The sequence below is a fragment of the Penicillium cataractarum genome (assembly GCF_028827025.1).
Source record: "Penicillium cataractarum strain IBT 29864 chromosome Unknown utg000002l, whole genome shotgun sequence".
Taxonomy (NCBI): domain Eukaryota; kingdom Fungi; phylum Ascomycota; class Eurotiomycetes; order Eurotiales; family Aspergillaceae; genus Penicillium; species Penicillium cataractarum.
Window position 1 is genome coordinate 317,148 of NW_026622738.1, and position 16,882 is coordinate 334,029.

Sequence of the window (16,882 nt, forward strand, 5' to 3'; positions counted from 1 at the left end):
TCCCCTCCTCTCCAACCTCCCCACCAACACATCACATCTACCATCAAAATTAACCTAAATCAAAAAGCATGTCCAGCGAAAGCGACTCCGCCGCAAGGCCCAGTCCCCAAACAACCCCGGAATCAGGAACCCCACCAAAGAAGCATACAATCTTCAACTTCAACGCGACGAACCCGGACTTCGTCCCGGGCTACTCCGTGCTACGCGTGGAACAAGCCAAACACATGACCCCCGAGGCCAAAACACGATTAATGAACACGATCGTGGACGACCTCGTCGCAAGCGTCGGCCTGATAAACGAGTACCACCGCAACGGCACGCTGAGCGACGAGAACATTTTCCAAGTTTCCACGATGATGCAGAGCATTCGACATAATAATGCTAAGGTTGAAGGGCGGTGGGATGAGAAGATTGAAAGGCTGAGGAGAGATCGGCGCCAGGTACAACGGGATTACAGGGATTTGGCGCGGCAGATGGACGTCATGGGTCAGAAGTATGCGGGCAAGGTTAAGGTCTTGGAGGGTCAGGTGGAAGCGTTGAAGAAGCAGATTGCCTGGATGGAGGCTGGTGGTCCCCTGCGCCAGTCTGAGAGTTGGCTGGGGGAGAATGTCGATCGCCGTTGTGTCTCGGAGGAGGTGGACATGGTTGAGACCAGCAATGGCCGGGAGCAGATGGGCGAGGATGATGCCGATGGGGAGTGGGAGGAGGAGAGTATCTAGCAGGGGGATGCTACTAGAGAGATTGTGATTGATTGGATCTCTTGTATTTGTCTGAGTCTCATTTCACTTGTCTTTTCTATTTTGGGGGGGGAGTTTGTGGGAGTTGGAGTTGCAGGCGCGCGTTTGCAAGTCTTATTCCCTGGGCCGATTGGCCGTGGGTGTTTGATGGGTTGGGTTATTTTGAATTGTTAATACAGATTGGCGATATTAAACGTTAAATAAAGGCAATTTTTAATTAAGCATATGATATGTAGATATCTAGGGGGAAAAACCTTCATAAATGCAGAATACGATCGCGTGCACCGTATAGTTCCAGGCGGTTGCACGGGTTGGCGATAAGGTCGGCTTTCAAGTTCCGAGGCAATCAGATGGCCGACGGCATTTGATCGCCGCAGAAAAGTATGACTTCACTGATTTTATCGCAGGCAAGGTATAGATCCCAATCCGAAACACACACAATTCTGGTGTAGAATTGCAACCGCGAAAATGGCCGAGAATCGGAAGAATTCGCACGAGATGAAGAGGGCCGAATTGCGTTATCCAGCAAGAAACATGCAAGAGTCGTCGGTGATGTCGACGGGGTATCGTCGACCGAGAAAGAACCTCGGCATTTTGGCCGTTGGCGGCGCGCAAATTGATTCGTCCCGTGGATCCACCCCGTCTTCATGTGGGAGAATCACTCCAGACTCGCGACCCTTTCTTTTTCTCCTCGATCCCCTTTTGTTTCTTTTTTCTCTTCTTCTGTATTTTCATATCAATTTGAACTCTCTTCGGTCTTTTCGTTGAAGACCAGAGGTCCGTCGACTCGCAAGAAACGTTCGCGTTCTTGACCCACATCTTGTCCTTTCGCCCTTTCAACTCTTTACCCCAGACATTATCGGCCGAGAATGAGTCGTCACGGTGACTATGAGGCGGTCCGCAAGGATATCGCTGCTCAGCTCCAGAAGCCCGGATACGACGATGGAAGCGCAGGCCCAGTGTTTGTGCGGTTGGCATGGTATGTTGTTTGCGACTCTTCTTTTGGCTCGTTCCCGGTCGGCGGGTGAATAGATCCCGACGGTCGGGATGCCGGAAGTCAAAAAAAGGGAACAAGATTTGCTGACAGCTTCTTTTTTTCCCCGCAGGCACTCCGCCGGTACCTATGATGCCGAATCTGACACTGGTGGTTCCAACGGCGCCGGTATGCGCTATGAAGCAGAGGGTGGCGACCCGGCCAACGCTGGTCTGCAACACGGTCGGGCTTTCTTGGAGCCCATCAAGGAGAAGCACCCGTGGATCACTTATTCGGACTTGTGGACTTTGGCAGGCGTAGTCGCGATCAAGGAGTTGGGTGGACCCGATATCCCATGGCAGGGTGGACGAACCGACCTGGTCGATGATTCCAAGGTGCCACCCCGTGGCCGACTCCCCGATGGTGCCCTGGGCGCCGACCACTTGCGATTCATCTTCAACCGCATGGGCTTCAACGATCAAGAGATCGTCGCTCTGGCCGGAGGTCACAACCTCGGTCGCTGCCACGGCGACCGCAGTGGATTCGAGGGACCCTGGGTAACGAACCCGACCCGGTTCTCCAACTCCTTCTTCAAGTTGCTGCTGCAGCTGGACTGGAAGCCCCGCAAGCTGGCGACGGGCATGACCCAGTTCGTATATGAGGATCCCGATGCGGAGGAAGATGAGGAGCCGCTCATGATGCTGCCGACCGATATGGCGCTGAAGACCGACCCGGCCTTCCTGCCCTGGGTGCAGCGTTATGCCCAGGACAAGGAGTTGTTCTTTGACCACTTTGCCAAGGTCTTTGCCAAGTTGGTCGAGCTGGGTATCCGACGTGATGCCAAGGGCAATGTGATCAACACCGATAACCAGTTGGGTGGTTACGTGTCTGCGCCCAAGAAGAGCAACGTGGCCACGGGTCCTAGCAAGGCCAAGGGTGAGCCTCGTGCTCGTCTGTAAGCGGCCCTGTCTGCTTCATATTTTCCTTTTGTTAATCCTGTGCTTGGCTTTTCGTTTTTCCTGTTGTGTTATTGCGTTGGATGAATTCCCCCTGTGTTGATAGATCTGGCCAGTCAATATAGAGGCTAGGCATAGACATGTAAATAGATCATAGATTATGAGTGAAAGATATTTGATAATCTTCACCACCCGTGATGGCCTGTATGAGAAGTCAGTAAGGAAAGGCTTGCGAGTCCCTGCGTAGTTAGTAGCCAGGGAACATGGCAATATAGGCTTCTCTAGATCATCAAAAGTTCAGTGAACCATGTGAGCTGGAAGAAGACAAAATGGAAAAAAGTCCTCTTCTTAAATGAGAAAGAGCAGAGAAGGATAAAAGATGAAGAAGAAAAGAAGGGGGAAGAGGAAAGACGGAGAACAGCGAAGAGGAAGGAGAGTCTGGGGAAAGCGGGGGCGGCCGCCTCCACTTGTTTTGGCGTGTTTTAGTTTCCTTAACAATTGGTACCCGATGGTTAATATCTGGATTCTGATTGGCCCAAACCATCCGAGGCTTGTATCGGCGTTGTTTCGTCAGGTTGGAGGCACCACACCACACTCTGAACACTGCGTATATACTACTAGTAAGACATGTGGTCTTATCCCTTTCCAGTCCAACACAAATGACTAGAAGCCGCCCTTCCCCCGGCGCGTAATACAAAAGATCAGAAAGGTCATCTGCTTTAAATTCAAGTCAAGTCTAAGTAAAGAAATGTCCTTCCTCGTGAATGTCATTTGCTGATTGCACGCAAATGGGGGAAATGCCTTCCTCGGGGCCTTGTTTACTAATCCAGCAACTTTCCTAAACCTAACCTCCCCAGAACTCATCCCCGCTATGATTTACGACTTTGATATCTATAGTCGTCCAGAGTCATTAATCGAGGTAAAGAGAGAGTTAAGTATACTTATTAAGCAGGTCAAGATTGTTAAAGGGCTCGAGCACGCCAGGGCCCGTATTAAGGCGACAGCGGGACGTTCGTTAGACTCTAATACTTTATCCAAGTGTAATATATTCGTGCGTTCTATTAACGTAGACACATTTCCTATAAGCTTCGGCCTAGAGGCCGGGTACCGGAATAGCCTAAATTAGAGAGGTCTTTGGTGATACTATTACTTACTCTATTGATGAAAGTGATTTACGGAAATAGGAGAAGAGAAATAGACGTTTTGATACGACGGATTGTGTAAGTGTGAAGAGGTTTTATTAAGTAGAGCTTCGAATAAGCTACGACATAACTATAGCACAGATATTATTCAATTAATAGAGTAATACCCTCGATATATTGTCGCTGAGATACCTTGCGGGAGTACCATTAGGCCATTACGATCCTTAGTGCTCCATATCCCATCGCCCCCATAGAAGAAAACCACCTCGTTATAATTTCGGCAAAGAAGGTGTCGATCATATAACGCGGGTTCAATTAACTCGAGCGACACATATTCGTTAAGGTCCTTCAGCCGGTCGTCATCCGCAGAAAGAGATTCCCATCGCGATACCTATCAGAATCAGATCAGCCCTGTTCGCCATACTCCTAAAGGTACCATACCAAGTCTTCTTTTGTTGTTGTCATAATAATCTGCGCAAGCACTATATGATATATAAAGATACAACGACTGATGTATACGAGATCAGAGCGAATATCCGCCGGGTAGTTGAGGAGTGTATAGCTTTGGCCTACACTACCTCGTGGAGATAGTTTGCTAGTTGTGATCGCGGTGATGGCGTTGAGGGTATTTAGGACCGGGTCCTTATTTCTAAGTTGTAAAAACGTCAGAATAAAGTAGGTAGAATGATCGTCTAAGGGTGTTTTGCTAGCAACTCGTGACTGTCTATCTGGGTATGCCGTTGCGAGAATTTCAAGGTGGGGGATATAGGTGGGGTAGAAGAGCATGTGGTTTCATCGGCTTTACAAACGACACTATGAGTTAGGCATCATTATGTATCAGTAGACCGACTCCCTATCGCTTTCAGGCTGAAATGAGGCCATAAGAGTGCTGCTATTAACACCTGGTATTTTACTGTCAAGAACCCTCCGCCTGGGTCAGTTCTTGCTGGGGTTAACCACCACCCAGCGGTCGACCTTGAAGTTCGGTAAGAAATTTAACTAGCATCTCTACCGCTTCACTTTTCGGCTGGTCAGAGGTGTAGTAAGGCTGTGAACCCTTTCGTGATTAGTTTGCATACACAAATAAGAAACAGTGTCATTGTTTATAAGGGCAAGATTCCGAAGCTAGCCTTCACCGCTTCATGTTGTGTTACTGTAAATCCAGAGAACTCCGTGCAATCGAAGAGCCGCTACCCGCAAGATATAGACCGACGAGAAGCTATGATTCGAAATCAAAGTTAGTACTAAACCGACGGCACTGCCAATTCTCATTAATAATTGCTTGTGCACAAACGATGAGGATCAAGAAATAGCGAAAATAGCATGAATTTCATCAACATAACTCTAGGATCAAGATCAAACTATGAAATCACGAACTACGTAACAAAATTGACCAAGCCAGAACAGAAAATACACAAGAATAACACAGCAGAGCCACTCCAAAGGTTGAAACCAGACCAAAGGGCACAAAACTAACAAAAGAATCACATGTCAAGCACCAAGCGCCGAGTCTAACCCCCAGACTGTTCATCATTCCAATCATTTCACACCATTCCGTTTCGTCCTCTTTGCTGTCCGAGGTTCCTCGTCCTTGAGTTCTTCCACTCGCGGTTGCTTCTTCTTCTTCTCCTTCTCCTTCTTCTGTTTCTCCGGACTCTGACTCTCAATCTGCTTCAGACTCATCCGCCGCATCGCAGCCTTGATAGACTTGACGGGAATCCGGTACAGCCGGTACGGTGACGGACCCACGCGACAGTCATGACGGATCTTCACAACCGTCACCATCTCCTCCCCATCGTCAGCTTTACCATTGGCTCCGAACTGCTTGCCGGGAGACAAGTTTACCCAATTCCAGTACGGGCTGCGACTCCCACCGCCAGGTCCGGTCGGGGTCTTGGGCAGATTGGGGAAAGTCGTTGCGCCACCAACTCCAGGCATTCCACCCGCGGGCCACATTTCCGGATGATTCATGAGAGTGGTGGGGTCTGAGTTGTACGAGTTGAACAAGGTCTCGCCACTAGCGATTCGCTCGAGCAGACCCGGGTCGATTCCGATCAAGTTAGGGTCCGGATCTTGCATGGGGTCATCCGGTGCCGTTTGCATGGGATCATGCGGTGCTGTTTGCATGGTCCATTCGGCGAGTTGGTCGGCAATGGTGTTGTTCAAGTCGAGGGTTATGTCTGGCAAGGTGTCAGAACTCAAGACGAGGTTCTTCTCGTAGTACCGCTCTCCAGTGTCCGGCAAGACACGCTCCAAGGGGAGGTAAGGCGACTTGCGCTCCATGGACTTTGGGAACCAGGGAAAGTGCTGAGCGAGGAAGGGCTTGTCTTGGCCGACGCAATCAGAAATATCGCAAATGGTCTGCGTTGCGGCGTGTAACATGTCCGGGGTTGGGTTGATGATGCGCTCGTAGATGGCCAGAGGCAAGCCATCCGAAACCCAATCGAGTGGAACTCGGTCATCCGGTGCGTACGGCGCAATTCCACCGATAATGACTCCCCCGGCATCTTCGCCGTCGTATTTTCGGATATTGCCGATATCAAACTCGCCCCTTTCCGCGTCGGTCCAGTAGACTCGAACATGATTATCCTTGTAATAAGCTCCGCCGAGCCAGCGATAGTGCGCCGTCTGTGTATTCCCATCTATATCCAAATACTGCAGTCTCTGATCTTGAGTATGATTGAGAGTTCGGTTACGGCCATTGACGTTGACTACTAACCGAAGAGGGAGTTGAGAGACATGCCTCAATCTTAGTGGTCCCGCTGGTGCGCTGCAATTCATACAGCCGTAGTGAACTGGCGCCGTACTCCACGCCCGATCAATCAAGGTTGACATCTGAACACCATTTTTGTCGCTATCTTCCCCGGGTGGAATTATGCAATTCCCAACCCGCTGAACATGATGATTTTCAGAATATCCACACTGTGGGCATGGACCTGCCGGTGTCTCGGTATAGACGATTTGGAATTGACCAAATGCTCTGGTCGATTCCGCCCAAGCCGCCCAGATCGGGACGGGCTTGTCCCGTTTGATGTCCGGAACATTGTCACATAGCAGATTGTAGAATGAATGCCGAAGCTCGATCGACACCTTGTTGTCAAAGGCATCCCAGTTCATGTTGGTCACTTGGATAAAGGCCTTTTCGATTTCGTTGAAAGTCTCTTCCTTGCCGGGAGGTCGGTCGATATTGGTACAGCCGGCCATGGTCAGCATACCCAGCACGATGGCGGTATCAATAGCACACGACCCATCGGCCCAGACGGGACCACGACCCCGATATGGATATGGAAATCCCGACTCGTTAAATTGATGCGTGTCCGGGTCCAATCGCAGCTCCGAAACAGTGGTGTGGGTGCCAACTTGCACAACGCTAAGGTCAGCGTGTGTAGAAGCGACTCTTGTGGCTACCGGCTCTTTGCTGGGTGCATGGTGGTGCCTCTCTAGGTCCTTGTAGCAGAGCTTGATCAGGGCCTTTTCAATTGCTTCTCGGACGGCATTGAAATTGAAACCACTCTGATATGTGTGTCTTGCCTGAGTTAGCACTGATGAATTTTGTGTTCGGTTCGGTAGGTTTTCCATGATTGCAGAGGTCATCTCCGGCCGCTGATCGATGGTCACTCCAGTAAATACTCCAGTGGGCAGCAAGTGAGACACAAATTGAGATGTAGACACGCGGGCTGGCAATAGAAATTGAAACATGAGAGTGTCTGGCACATGCTGTGGTGCATCTGCTGGGCGGATGTAATTTTGCGCTCCAAGCTGCAGCATCTCATCATCCGTCAGGTATTTAGGATAATGGCGGCTGACTGGTGAAGGTGTAGGTATAATAGTATATTGCAGGAGTCGAGGCCCACCGTCTCGCTCGACGTCGCACATATCAGCCTCGGTGTGGAATTGGTATTCCGGTCTCATCCAATAGTTGACCTTGCCAAGAGCTGCCAAAATGGTAAACCGTTTATCTTCGCCATATTCGAAGCCCCAAAGCCAATATCTGGCAAATACTTTTAGCTCGGCGAGTGATTGACCCCGTGATCTGATGATCACGCCATAAGGACGCCCAAGAAAGATGTATTCATCGGGAGGATCAGGAAGCTGGCCCAGAGGATATTTCGGGTGAGGCTCGGGAGGCACTGCGACTTGTCTGGAGTTTTGAGGAAACTCCATGTTGCTGTCGAGATTTGCAAGATTGAATATTGCGATTCGTATGGGGTCTTCCTGCGCCGGCAAAGAAGGTAGTTGAAGAATGTGGAAGCTTCTCAAATTTGAGCTGATGGGAGTGGACTTCACAGGCGAAAGTAGGTGAATACCCAAAGAAGAGTGTAGGAAAGGACAAGAGGATTGACAAGTCTAACAATTTTGGAGGGAGGGACTGAACGGTGTCTTATGTGGTCGAGCCTTTGGGGAGGACGAGGAGAACATTTGATCAAGACAACCATACTGCCGAGTCTGTCTTCCAGAATAAAGAAACATCCAAATTTCCCCTCAAGTCAAAGAAAGAGAATTGACTTGGACATCGACCATGGATCTTTCAACCCCTGGCCTTTTCGAAATCTACATCCTGGATTGTAGGGCACAGCCTTTGAAGTTGGCTCTGCTGCACGTCTGCTACTAATATTGGCATCAGCTGATAGCTTTGAATGGACAGTTGAGGTGATCAAGAACAAAGACGATCAGAAATGCAAGCTGGTGAAAAAGTCGACCAAGGTAGGTGGCGTTGATTCGAATGAATGAATGGACGCTTCTTTTCCAAAGTCCGGGGTCATTCGACAAACAAAGAGGAGATCGAGTGCGTCTGAAATCGAGTCGAGGAGGGCCATGATGTCTCCCAGTATTATGTTGGTAAAATTTTTGCATATTCCAACCTTACTTGAGCCAAAGATGATCCCATCCTTTCAATCGAACGACAAAAATATGATGCTGTATACACCGTAGACTTCAAGGCCATGTCCATTGCAAGTTGGAAAACGAAGAAAAGTATGACCTGCAGGGCTGGGGTGGCCTCAGGGGTAGGAACAAAGACTGGAGTAGAATTGCCAAGGGCCCAAGCTCATAAGCCAGGAAATTTCTGGAAATCCGTCTCGAGAGGGGTTCGAGGAAGTCGAGGTAGAGCATCAAAGAAAAGCATCAGGGCTGTGAACCAGATCCACTTGAAACATACGGGTAATCCCTGCCAGTCAATTTGGGTTGCAGTTACCAATTTTACATACAAGTCAGGTGACACCACTGATCAAACCGGGCTGCCAAGGGACGGAAGGCACATGACCAAGCTTCTCCCAAAGAGGACTAGCGCCTCCATCAAGCGAGCCCTCACGCACTTTCCCCAAACAGGCTAGCGCCCCAATTACCCGATCCCACAACGGAAGCAAAAGTCACTCGAGACTTCCTCCTCTCCATTCCTCTTGTCGACAACACATCGCGATCCGCGCGCCCATCGCCCATCATGTGTACGTTGCCCTCTCCCACGCCAGTTTCGATCCTACAATGCCCACGAGAGCATCGAACAACCCGCCTTGCCAACAAATATGGCTTTCTCGATAAAGAACATCCAGCTAACATGTCGCCCGATTTACAGCGCTCGTGTCCGGCGAGAAGACGAACTTCCAGTACATTCTGCGTCTCCTCAACACCAATGTTGAGGGTAAGCAGAAGATCATGTACGCCCTGACCCAGATCAAGGGTGTCGGTCGCCGCTACTCCAACTTGGTCTGCAAGAAGGCCGATGTCGACTTGAACAAGCGGTACGTTTTTATCGGGCTTCGACTCTCTGCAAGGTTCTCGGGTGTCTTGGGGTGGTTGGAGCATGCGACGAAATGGAGGAGAAAATGGGAGTTGATGACTTGATGGGCTACGATTCGGTCGACCTGGAATTTCGATTTTTTATATCTGTGTGTGCCGGAAGGGGGTTGGGTTGGAAAGGACGGGAGTGATCAACCGCCAAGACACATCGAAGACACTGCAGAGAATCGACAACGCACAAATTACCATCCCCACAGTGCAAAATGCTGACAAGATTTTCTTCCTTCACAGTGCTGGTGAGCTTACCACCGAAGAGCTTGAGCGCATCGTCACCATCCTCCAGACCCCGACCCAGTACAAGATCCCCTCGTGGTTCCTGAACAGACAGCGCGACATCACCGATGGCAAGGACACCCAGGTTGTCTCCAACGGTCTCGACAGCAAGCTGCGTGAGGACCTCGAGCGCCTGAAGAAGATCCGCTCCCACCGCGGTCTCCGTCACTACTGGGGCCTGCGTGTCCGTGGCCAGCACACCAAGACCACTGGTCGCCGTGGCCGCACCGTCGGTGTCAGCAAGAAGAAGGGCTAAACGTATTGTCTTGTTCTTATTTTCCGGGGGTTTATGGAGGGATTCCTTATTTGTCGGTGTGTTTCTATGGGCATCCGTGGGATCTTTTCCCCGCTGGACTGGGTGTGATGCCGGTCCTAAAAATTGAAAATGAATCATACCAATATGAAATGAACCGATGGCTTTGCTTTTGTTTTTTTAAATGGCCTGGACTGGACCGTATTGAGTCTGGGTGGTTTTGACTGCAGTGGAGTTTGACTTGCTCCGAGTAGTCTTTGCCTCTTGTCCCTGGCCTTGTAAGGATCGTAGATACTGGTATTAGGTCTGCCCTCTTATCAGGTTTGCCTTGCCGGTTAGTACCGTAGCGTACGCCACAATCATCACTAAGAGTTCCTTACACATGTTCCTGGCCCTACAATCGATGCGGGGTTACCGCTGGTCGTCCTAACTTCTCACCCTTGCCGCCGTATGCTTCTCGCTAATACTACGGAGTTAGTTACCCACCATACAGAATTCGTTACCTAGCCCCATCTGCATGACTATATGTATCTCTACATCATGAAATAAATCATGTGAACAAAATTCCATTTAAATTGACACTGCGTGTATATACTGATCGACGTGAGCCACTCTCAATCTAAAGACAAGCAAAATGCCACTCAAGTTAAGCTTGCACCAGCAGAAGATATCAACGTTGCAGATGAAAGCATAAACTTCAAAACTGAACGATCAATCACAAACTGATTGGTCAGGGTGTAAGTGACGATGCAAGATATCATAGCGATAAATGACAGACGTTTAGAACCACTCACCACCGAGCCAGCGGTTGAAGAACTCCAGGCTGGACTCGGGCTGGTCCATGGGGACCATGTGGCCGCCGCCATACAGACGCATGAAGGTGAAGTTGCCGTGGGACTTGACCTGGCCAATCTTCTTGCCAACGTGCTCGTTCTGCTCAATGACAAGGTCCTCCAGCTCCTTGTTGGCGAACTTCTCCTGGCCGGGCCACTCAAGGGCCTCGGACCAGGCCTTGTTACCGAGCCAGTTGCAGATGAAGTCGGCATCACCGGCGTAGATGAGCACGGGGATCTGCTCAAGCAGACCGGGCACCAGGCGGTGGTAGGGCTTCATCCAGTCACCGTGGAAGAGGAAGTTGCGGTTGATGTCGAAGTTGCAAGAGTCATAGCCGTCGACTTCAGCACCGAGAGCCTCACGAACGCTCTCCTTGTTGAGGTACTCGGACACGTAGCCCATACCCTTGTAGCACAGGTTAGAGGAGTCCTCGCACTTGCTGCGGACGTCATACACGTTCTGGCCGGTGCGCTGGTAAGGAGCAAGCAGAGCGTTGTTGCAGTAGATAGAGGCCGGGACACAGACCCAGGAGCTCTCGCTATCGTAGCAGGCCTGGATCATGGACAGACAGCGGGGAAGAGCGTTGTCCATGGACTGGCAAGAAGCCTCGTCGAGGACAGCGGGATAACCACCCTCACCGCAAGCCATGGGGCGGTAATACTCGTACTGGGTCAGGCCATCGGTCAGACCGTTACCGATAAGCACGGATTTCAGGTTGATGTTGCGGTTCTTGTGAGACAGAATCTCAGAGGCAAAGACGGGGATGTAGTGGCCAGCATAGGACTCGCCAGCAATGTGGAAGTCTTGCTTGGCGTACTCGGGGAACTGCTTGAAGAACAGGGACAGCAGAGCATAGACGTCCTTGCCAGCAGCGACGGTGTCACTGACACTGCTGCCGCTGTAGGAGTAGCCAACATTGACGGGCTGGTCCAGGAAGATGACAGAAGCATTGGAGTTCCAGGAGTAGTCGTTGTGGACAAGCTTGATCTTGCTGTCCACAGAGCTAGGGCCGAGCTCCAAGAAGAGACCGGTCAAAGAAGAGCAGCCGGGGCCACCGTTCAACCAGAGGACGACGGGGTCGTTCTCAGGGTCGTTACGGGATTCGAAGAACCCTGGAAGAGATTAGCAACGATTGAAACCACCATGGATAAGAAGTCAGGGTGCAGCTTACAGTAGAACAGGTGCTTATCGTTATCATTGTCATCAAGGTAACCACTGTACTGCTTGACGTTGGGATCCACACCAAGAGCGCTGGGATCCACCTTCTTCACGCGGAGGTCGTAAGCCTCGAGTCTACCGCCAATCTCGCGCTCCTTGGTGCCGTCCGAACCGGAGACCCAGATGTTCTGCACATCCTTACCACGGACGACGTGATCCCAGTGGGAGTCAGGACGGCGGGTGTGCTTCTTAGGGAGAGAGAGCATGGGGGCGTGGTCCATGGTGTTGGGGAATTGGTTAGCGACCTCTTCCCACAGCCCACGTGCCTCATCCGAGAGGGTGCTGAAGTCCTCCTTAAGCTTCTGGAAAGGCTTCGAGATGGCATCAGAGCCCTTCTTGGCCCAGTCCTCGATGATGTTGGAGCCTTGCTGGGCCAAGTCCTCAGCCTGCTGGCGGTGGGTGCCCATCACCTGTTGCAAGGGAGGGACCGCTGCCGAAGCAGCTCCCACCAGCAGCGCGGTGGGCAGAACTCTCATGATGGATGGTGTTTACAGGGAGATGTAACCAAGATGGAGATAATGGCTTGTTTGATGGGAAGCGGGTACCTGGGAGGCCTGGGCGGCAGCTCTTATCAGTAACCGATCGAGCAACTCTTCAGACGAGGGGGTATACAAGAAGAGACAAGGGAGACAACATACAGTAACAAGTCACCCAAGTATTAAAGAGATATACCAGAGAATCGATGCAAGACGGGGCCTGCAATCGGGGGGATGGGTAAAGAGGAAGAGGTTGGGGAAGAAGGGGAACCTTGGGAACGATGACGCCGGATGAGGAGTCTCCGCCCGATAAGCCGATCCGTGGACCTCGTGACTCGCTGAGTCATGCGGGGGTGAAACCTGAAAATGGCAGGTGCTGACTCATCGCAGATCCTGGATTAGGAAAAGGCATCAAGAGGGACCGTTCGGGAAAGTTTGTAAATAACTTCGGACAGCCGCTCGAGGAACAGCAATATCGTTATCACTGGTCAAGTCGGTTCCTCAGAAGCTGCTCTTGTGAACACTCTTATCACGACTTGAGACCAGCCCATAGTGGCTACTACTCATCATGCCGATCAACCAACCCTCCAACCAGATTAAATTCACGAATGTGTCGATAGTCCGACTGAAGAAAGGTAAGACTGCCGTGTGCGATAAGAGACTTCCACAGCGAACTGGGCTAACATCTTTATCTCTTTCTCAGGCAAGAAGCGATTTGAACTCGCCTGCTACAAAAACAAGTTGCTGGAATACCGATCTGGCGCCGAAAAAGATCTCGATAACGTCCTCCAAGTTCCTACAGTCTTCCTCTCCGTATCAAAAGCGCAAACCGCACCTTCTGCAGAACTCACCAAGGCATTCGGTGCCGATACCCCCCGCGAAGAAATCCTACAGGAGATTTTGCGCAAGGGCGAGGTGCAAGTCGGCGAACGCGAGCGCAAAGATGCCCTTGAACGAGTGGAGAAGGAAGTGCTGGATATCGTGTCCGGGCGACTAGTCGACCCGAATACCAAGCGTGTGTACACGTCGGGTATGATCTCCAAAGCACTGGACCAGCTGTTATCAGCCAGTGGTCAACAACAGAGTGGAGAGGCAAATGGCGCCGGAGAGGAGCAGCCTAAGAAGCCCATGTGGACCGGAGTCTCTTCCAATAGATCTGCCAAGAGTCAAGCACTCGACGCAATGAAGGCGCTCATCGCGTGGCAACCCATTCCCGTGATGCGAGCGCGGATGCGCCTTCGTGTAACCTGCCCGGTTTCGCTCCTGAAGCAGTCCGTCAAGGCTGCTCCAAGTGCTGCGCCTGCCAAGGAAGAAAAGGCACCGGCCAAAGGCAACAAGAAGGGTGGCAAGGGGAACAAAAAGTCGAAGCGAGATGACTCCGACGATGAGGCTGGCGAGGACGGTGCCGAGGCGGCACCCAAGGCCGCTGGCACCGTCAAGGATAAGATTCTCAACTACATTGAAGCTGTTGAATCGCAAGAAGTGAGTGGCGACGAGTGGGAGGTGGTAGGATTTGCCGAGCCGGGAGCGTTCAAGGGACTGAACGATTTCATCGGCAACGAGACTCGTGGGCGAGGACGAGTGGAGGTGTTGGACATGTCGGTGACCCACGAGGATTAATCAGTTGAAGGACTGAAGAGTTGATCCCTGAATGATCTTCCTTGAATCTTGGATATCTTGGGTTAGAGCTGCCTATGACATTTCCAAGGATGATGTACATGACACCCCCTGCAAATGACTGATGATAAAGTTAGATGAAAGAAGCAAAAAAGAAAAAAGAAAACGTGTCCATGTTGAAATCAGTTTTAATAGAAACAGGTTGGACTGCATTTGCACTGGCAGTGATGAGGTTGATTGGCTGGTGACTAGCCTTAAGTGTTGTACAATGTAATATCTGTCGAGGTCAAGGAGGGGTGATATATTGAGTTTTGGAACTGCAGAGCATCTACAGTATATTCCAAGTTGTATTATGTTCCAAGGCTCGATTTCAACATTATTCACATCAAAACTAGCTTTGAGAAGCCAACACTATTATCCACACGAGTATGATTATGTACAAATAACACGATGATTAACAACATGATCCAGCGCCATAACCAGCCACCAGTTCCCAGGGTATTGAAAAGGCACAATGCAACGCACAGTAAAGAATCACAACCCACAAAAGAAAATAGAAAGGGAAAAAGAGGGGCAGTCAATCCAACAGTTCAGATATCTTCTCTTCACCGCCAGACTCACACAAAAAGCCAGTCATCAAACATCCAACTCACGAATACCAATCGCATCACACCCCGTAACCAACAAGATCAGATTCTTACCTGGCCCTAACTCCCTCGCCAGACTAATAGCCCTCCTCACCGCGTGACTTGAATCCAGCCCGATCAGAATTCCCTCGTGGCGCTGCAAAGTTTTGAACCCGTCCAGGGCATCCGCGTCCGTGGCCGTCGAGATTTCAACTCGACCAGATTTCTTCCAATGAGCCACCTCCGGCCCCACGGTCGAAAGGTTCATGTCTGGCGAGATGGAGTGCGAATCGAGGATTTGACCATCGTCATCCTGGAGCATTAGGGTCCGCGCGCCCTGAAGAACACCAACCGAACCCTCGGTCAGTGCTGCTGCCCCTGCACTCTCGACGCATTCCAGTCGGATAGAGGGCTCGTGAAGAAATGGTCGGAACAAACCGACTGCGCCTGCACCACTTCCCACGGCGGTGACCAGAGCGTCTGGCTGACGGCCCATCGCGGCGTGCATCTGGGCCGCGACCTCCTCGCCTAGGAGTGCCTGGAAGGTTCGTGTCAAAGTCGGTAAAGGGGTTGGGCCCACGGGCCCGCCCATGAGGTAGTATGCAGTTTCATGGTTGCAGACTGAATAGCGGAGTGCCTCTGTGATTGCAGCGCGCAGCGTGCCCATGCCGGACGGGGTTCGTGCAGTGAGGACCTTGGCCCCGAGCATCTTCATCTCGAGGACGTCTTCTTCCTGTGACTGTGCGTCGTCTGCGCCCATGACTACCACACACCGCAGGTTAAGCCGTGCACACATTGCCGCGGTGAAGTTACCGTGCTTGGCCGAGGCACAGTCCGCGACGACCTCTGCACGGCCCATTCGTCGAGCCAGGAGGAGTTGACCGACGATGTTGCGAGTCTTGTGGCTACCGTATTCGTTTTGGTCTTCGCGTTTTAGCCAGATGTTAGCACCGCCAGCCAGATCTGTGAGCTTGCTGGCCCTCTGAAGAGGCGTATTCCTAGTACGCTGAAAGGCAGCATACTCTGCCCAGAATGAAGGATCCGAGATGGCAGACTCGAAGACCGAGGTCAGCTCGTACAGGAATCCCATGATCGATTCAGGAACGAACCGGCCCCCAAAGGAGCCATAGCCACTGAATGATATCGGTGGCGGTCTCAGCGAGCCATCCAGCTGCATGATCGGGAAATACGGTGTGCCATGGTACTGGGGTGGAATAGTCCCCAGCTTGGTGAGTTCACCGGATGTCAAGGAAGAGCCATCACTGGTCACTGATGTAGCGGTGACAATAGACTCTGCAAGCGAGCTGCTGCAAGTGGAGGGGCAAGTACTGGGTGTACTTGCTAGCTCGGATGATGCTGCCGGAGACAATAGCCTGATGGGAATGCGAGTAGTCTCTGGAATTGTCACTCTGGTGGTGGGGAGACGGGCTCTGGCAGCCGTCTCTGGGACGGGTCTCACACGAATGACATTGTTCGAGGTCGCGAGTGTTGGATCAGTCTTGGTGATGGTCTGCTGGTGAGAAAAGCAAAAAAGGTCTCTTATGGACCGAACCATGTTGGATAGACGGACAGATTGATGTAGATGGCAAGGATATTGGGAGGAAGGGCGAGATTTGAAGCGTCGAATACTCTGCAAAGAAGTCAAAGATACATGCAGAAGAACAGGTGAAGAAGGAAACTGGGATCAATCGAGTGATATATGGGTATCCTGGCGAGTGCAATTTGTACAATTGAAAAGCGATGGGTTTCCCACGTGGGAGGCGAGTGTAGGTCAAAAAATGGAGATAAGAACCGGTCTACAATGAGATTGAGGGTGCTACTAGGGCTTAAATAACGGTGTGCATAGTCACGGTCTCTCTCAACAGATTCGACTTTCAGGTGTCCCGTTCGTGCGAGGCTTTGTTCGTGATATTTCTGGCCATGACACACCTCGGGCATTCTCGGGCCTCCCATATCATTAATTTCATGTTCAGCTCATACT

The 16,882-nt window shown here is 51.1% G+C and overlaps 7 protein-coding genes across 7 annotated transcripts; 4 read left to right on the plus strand and 3 right to left on the minus strand.

The window, feature by feature from the left end:
- Window positions 1–68: 68 nt before the first annotated feature.
- Window positions 69–719, plus strand: N7496_002174 (uncharacterized protein; the record flags this gene model as incomplete). Its single annotated transcript, XM_056695105.1, has 1 exon — window positions 69–719. The coding sequence occupies one exon, from the start codon at window positions 69–71 to the stop codon at window positions 717–719; it is 651 nt and encodes a 216-aa protein (XP_056557317.1).
- Window positions 720–1,606: 887 nt separating this feature from the next.
- Window positions 1,607–2,669, plus strand: N7496_002175 (peroxidase; the record flags this gene model as incomplete). The annotated part of the gene is made up of 2 exons (XM_056695106.1): window positions 1,607–1,716; window positions 1,844–2,669. The coding sequence occupies 2 exons, from the start codon at window positions 1,607–1,609 to the stop codon at window positions 2,667–2,669; spliced, it is 936 nt and encodes a 311-aa protein (XP_056557318.1).
- Window positions 2,670–5,347: 2,678 nt separating this feature from the next.
- Window positions 5,348–7,972, minus strand: N7496_002176 (uncharacterized protein; the record flags this gene model as incomplete). Its single annotated transcript, XM_056695107.1, has 1 exon — window positions 5,348–7,972. One exon carries the CDS (start codon window positions 7,970–7,972, stop codon window positions 5,348–5,350), a length of 2,625 nt encoding a protein of 874 aa, XP_056557319.1.
- Window positions 7,973–9,194: 1,222 nt separating this feature from the next.
- N7496_002177 (40S ribosomal protein uS13) lies at window positions 9,195–10,133 on the plus strand (the record flags this gene model as incomplete). Its single annotated transcript, XM_056695108.1, has 3 exons — window positions 9,195–9,252; window positions 9,381–9,546; window positions 9,836–10,133. Exons 1-3 carry the CDS (start codon window positions 9,249–9,251, stop codon window positions 10,131–10,133), a joined length of 468 nt encoding a protein of 155 aa, XP_056557320.1. The 5' UTR covers window positions 9,195–9,248.
- A 777-nt stretch (window positions 10,134–10,910) lies between these two features.
- Window positions 10,911–12,658, minus strand: cp3 (carboxypeptidase C PRC1; the record flags this gene model as incomplete). The annotated part of the gene is made up of 2 exons (XM_056695109.1): window positions 10,911–12,076; window positions 12,136–12,658. 2 exons carry the CDS (start codon window positions 12,656–12,658, stop codon window positions 10,911–10,913), a joined length of 1,689 nt encoding a protein of 562 aa, XP_056557321.1.
- A 568-nt stretch (window positions 12,659–13,226) lies between these two features.
- N7496_002179 (guanine nucleotide exchange factor SDO1) lies at window positions 13,227–14,278 on the plus strand (the record flags this gene model as incomplete). The annotated part of the gene is made up of 2 exons (XM_056695110.1): window positions 13,227–13,293; window positions 13,362–14,278. 2 exons carry the CDS (start codon window positions 13,227–13,229, stop codon window positions 14,276–14,278), a joined length of 984 nt encoding a protein of 327 aa, XP_056557322.1.
- Window positions 14,279–14,911: 633 nt separating this feature from the next.
- On the minus strand, window positions 14,912–16,456 carry N7496_002180 (tryptophan synthase; the record flags this gene model as incomplete). The annotated part of the gene is made up of 1 exon (XM_056695111.1): window positions 14,912–16,456. The coding sequence occupies one exon, from the start codon at window positions 16,454–16,456 to the stop codon at window positions 14,912–14,914; it is 1,545 nt and encodes a 514-aa protein (XP_056557323.1).
- Between the last annotated feature and the right edge of the window lie 426 nt (window positions 16,457–16,882).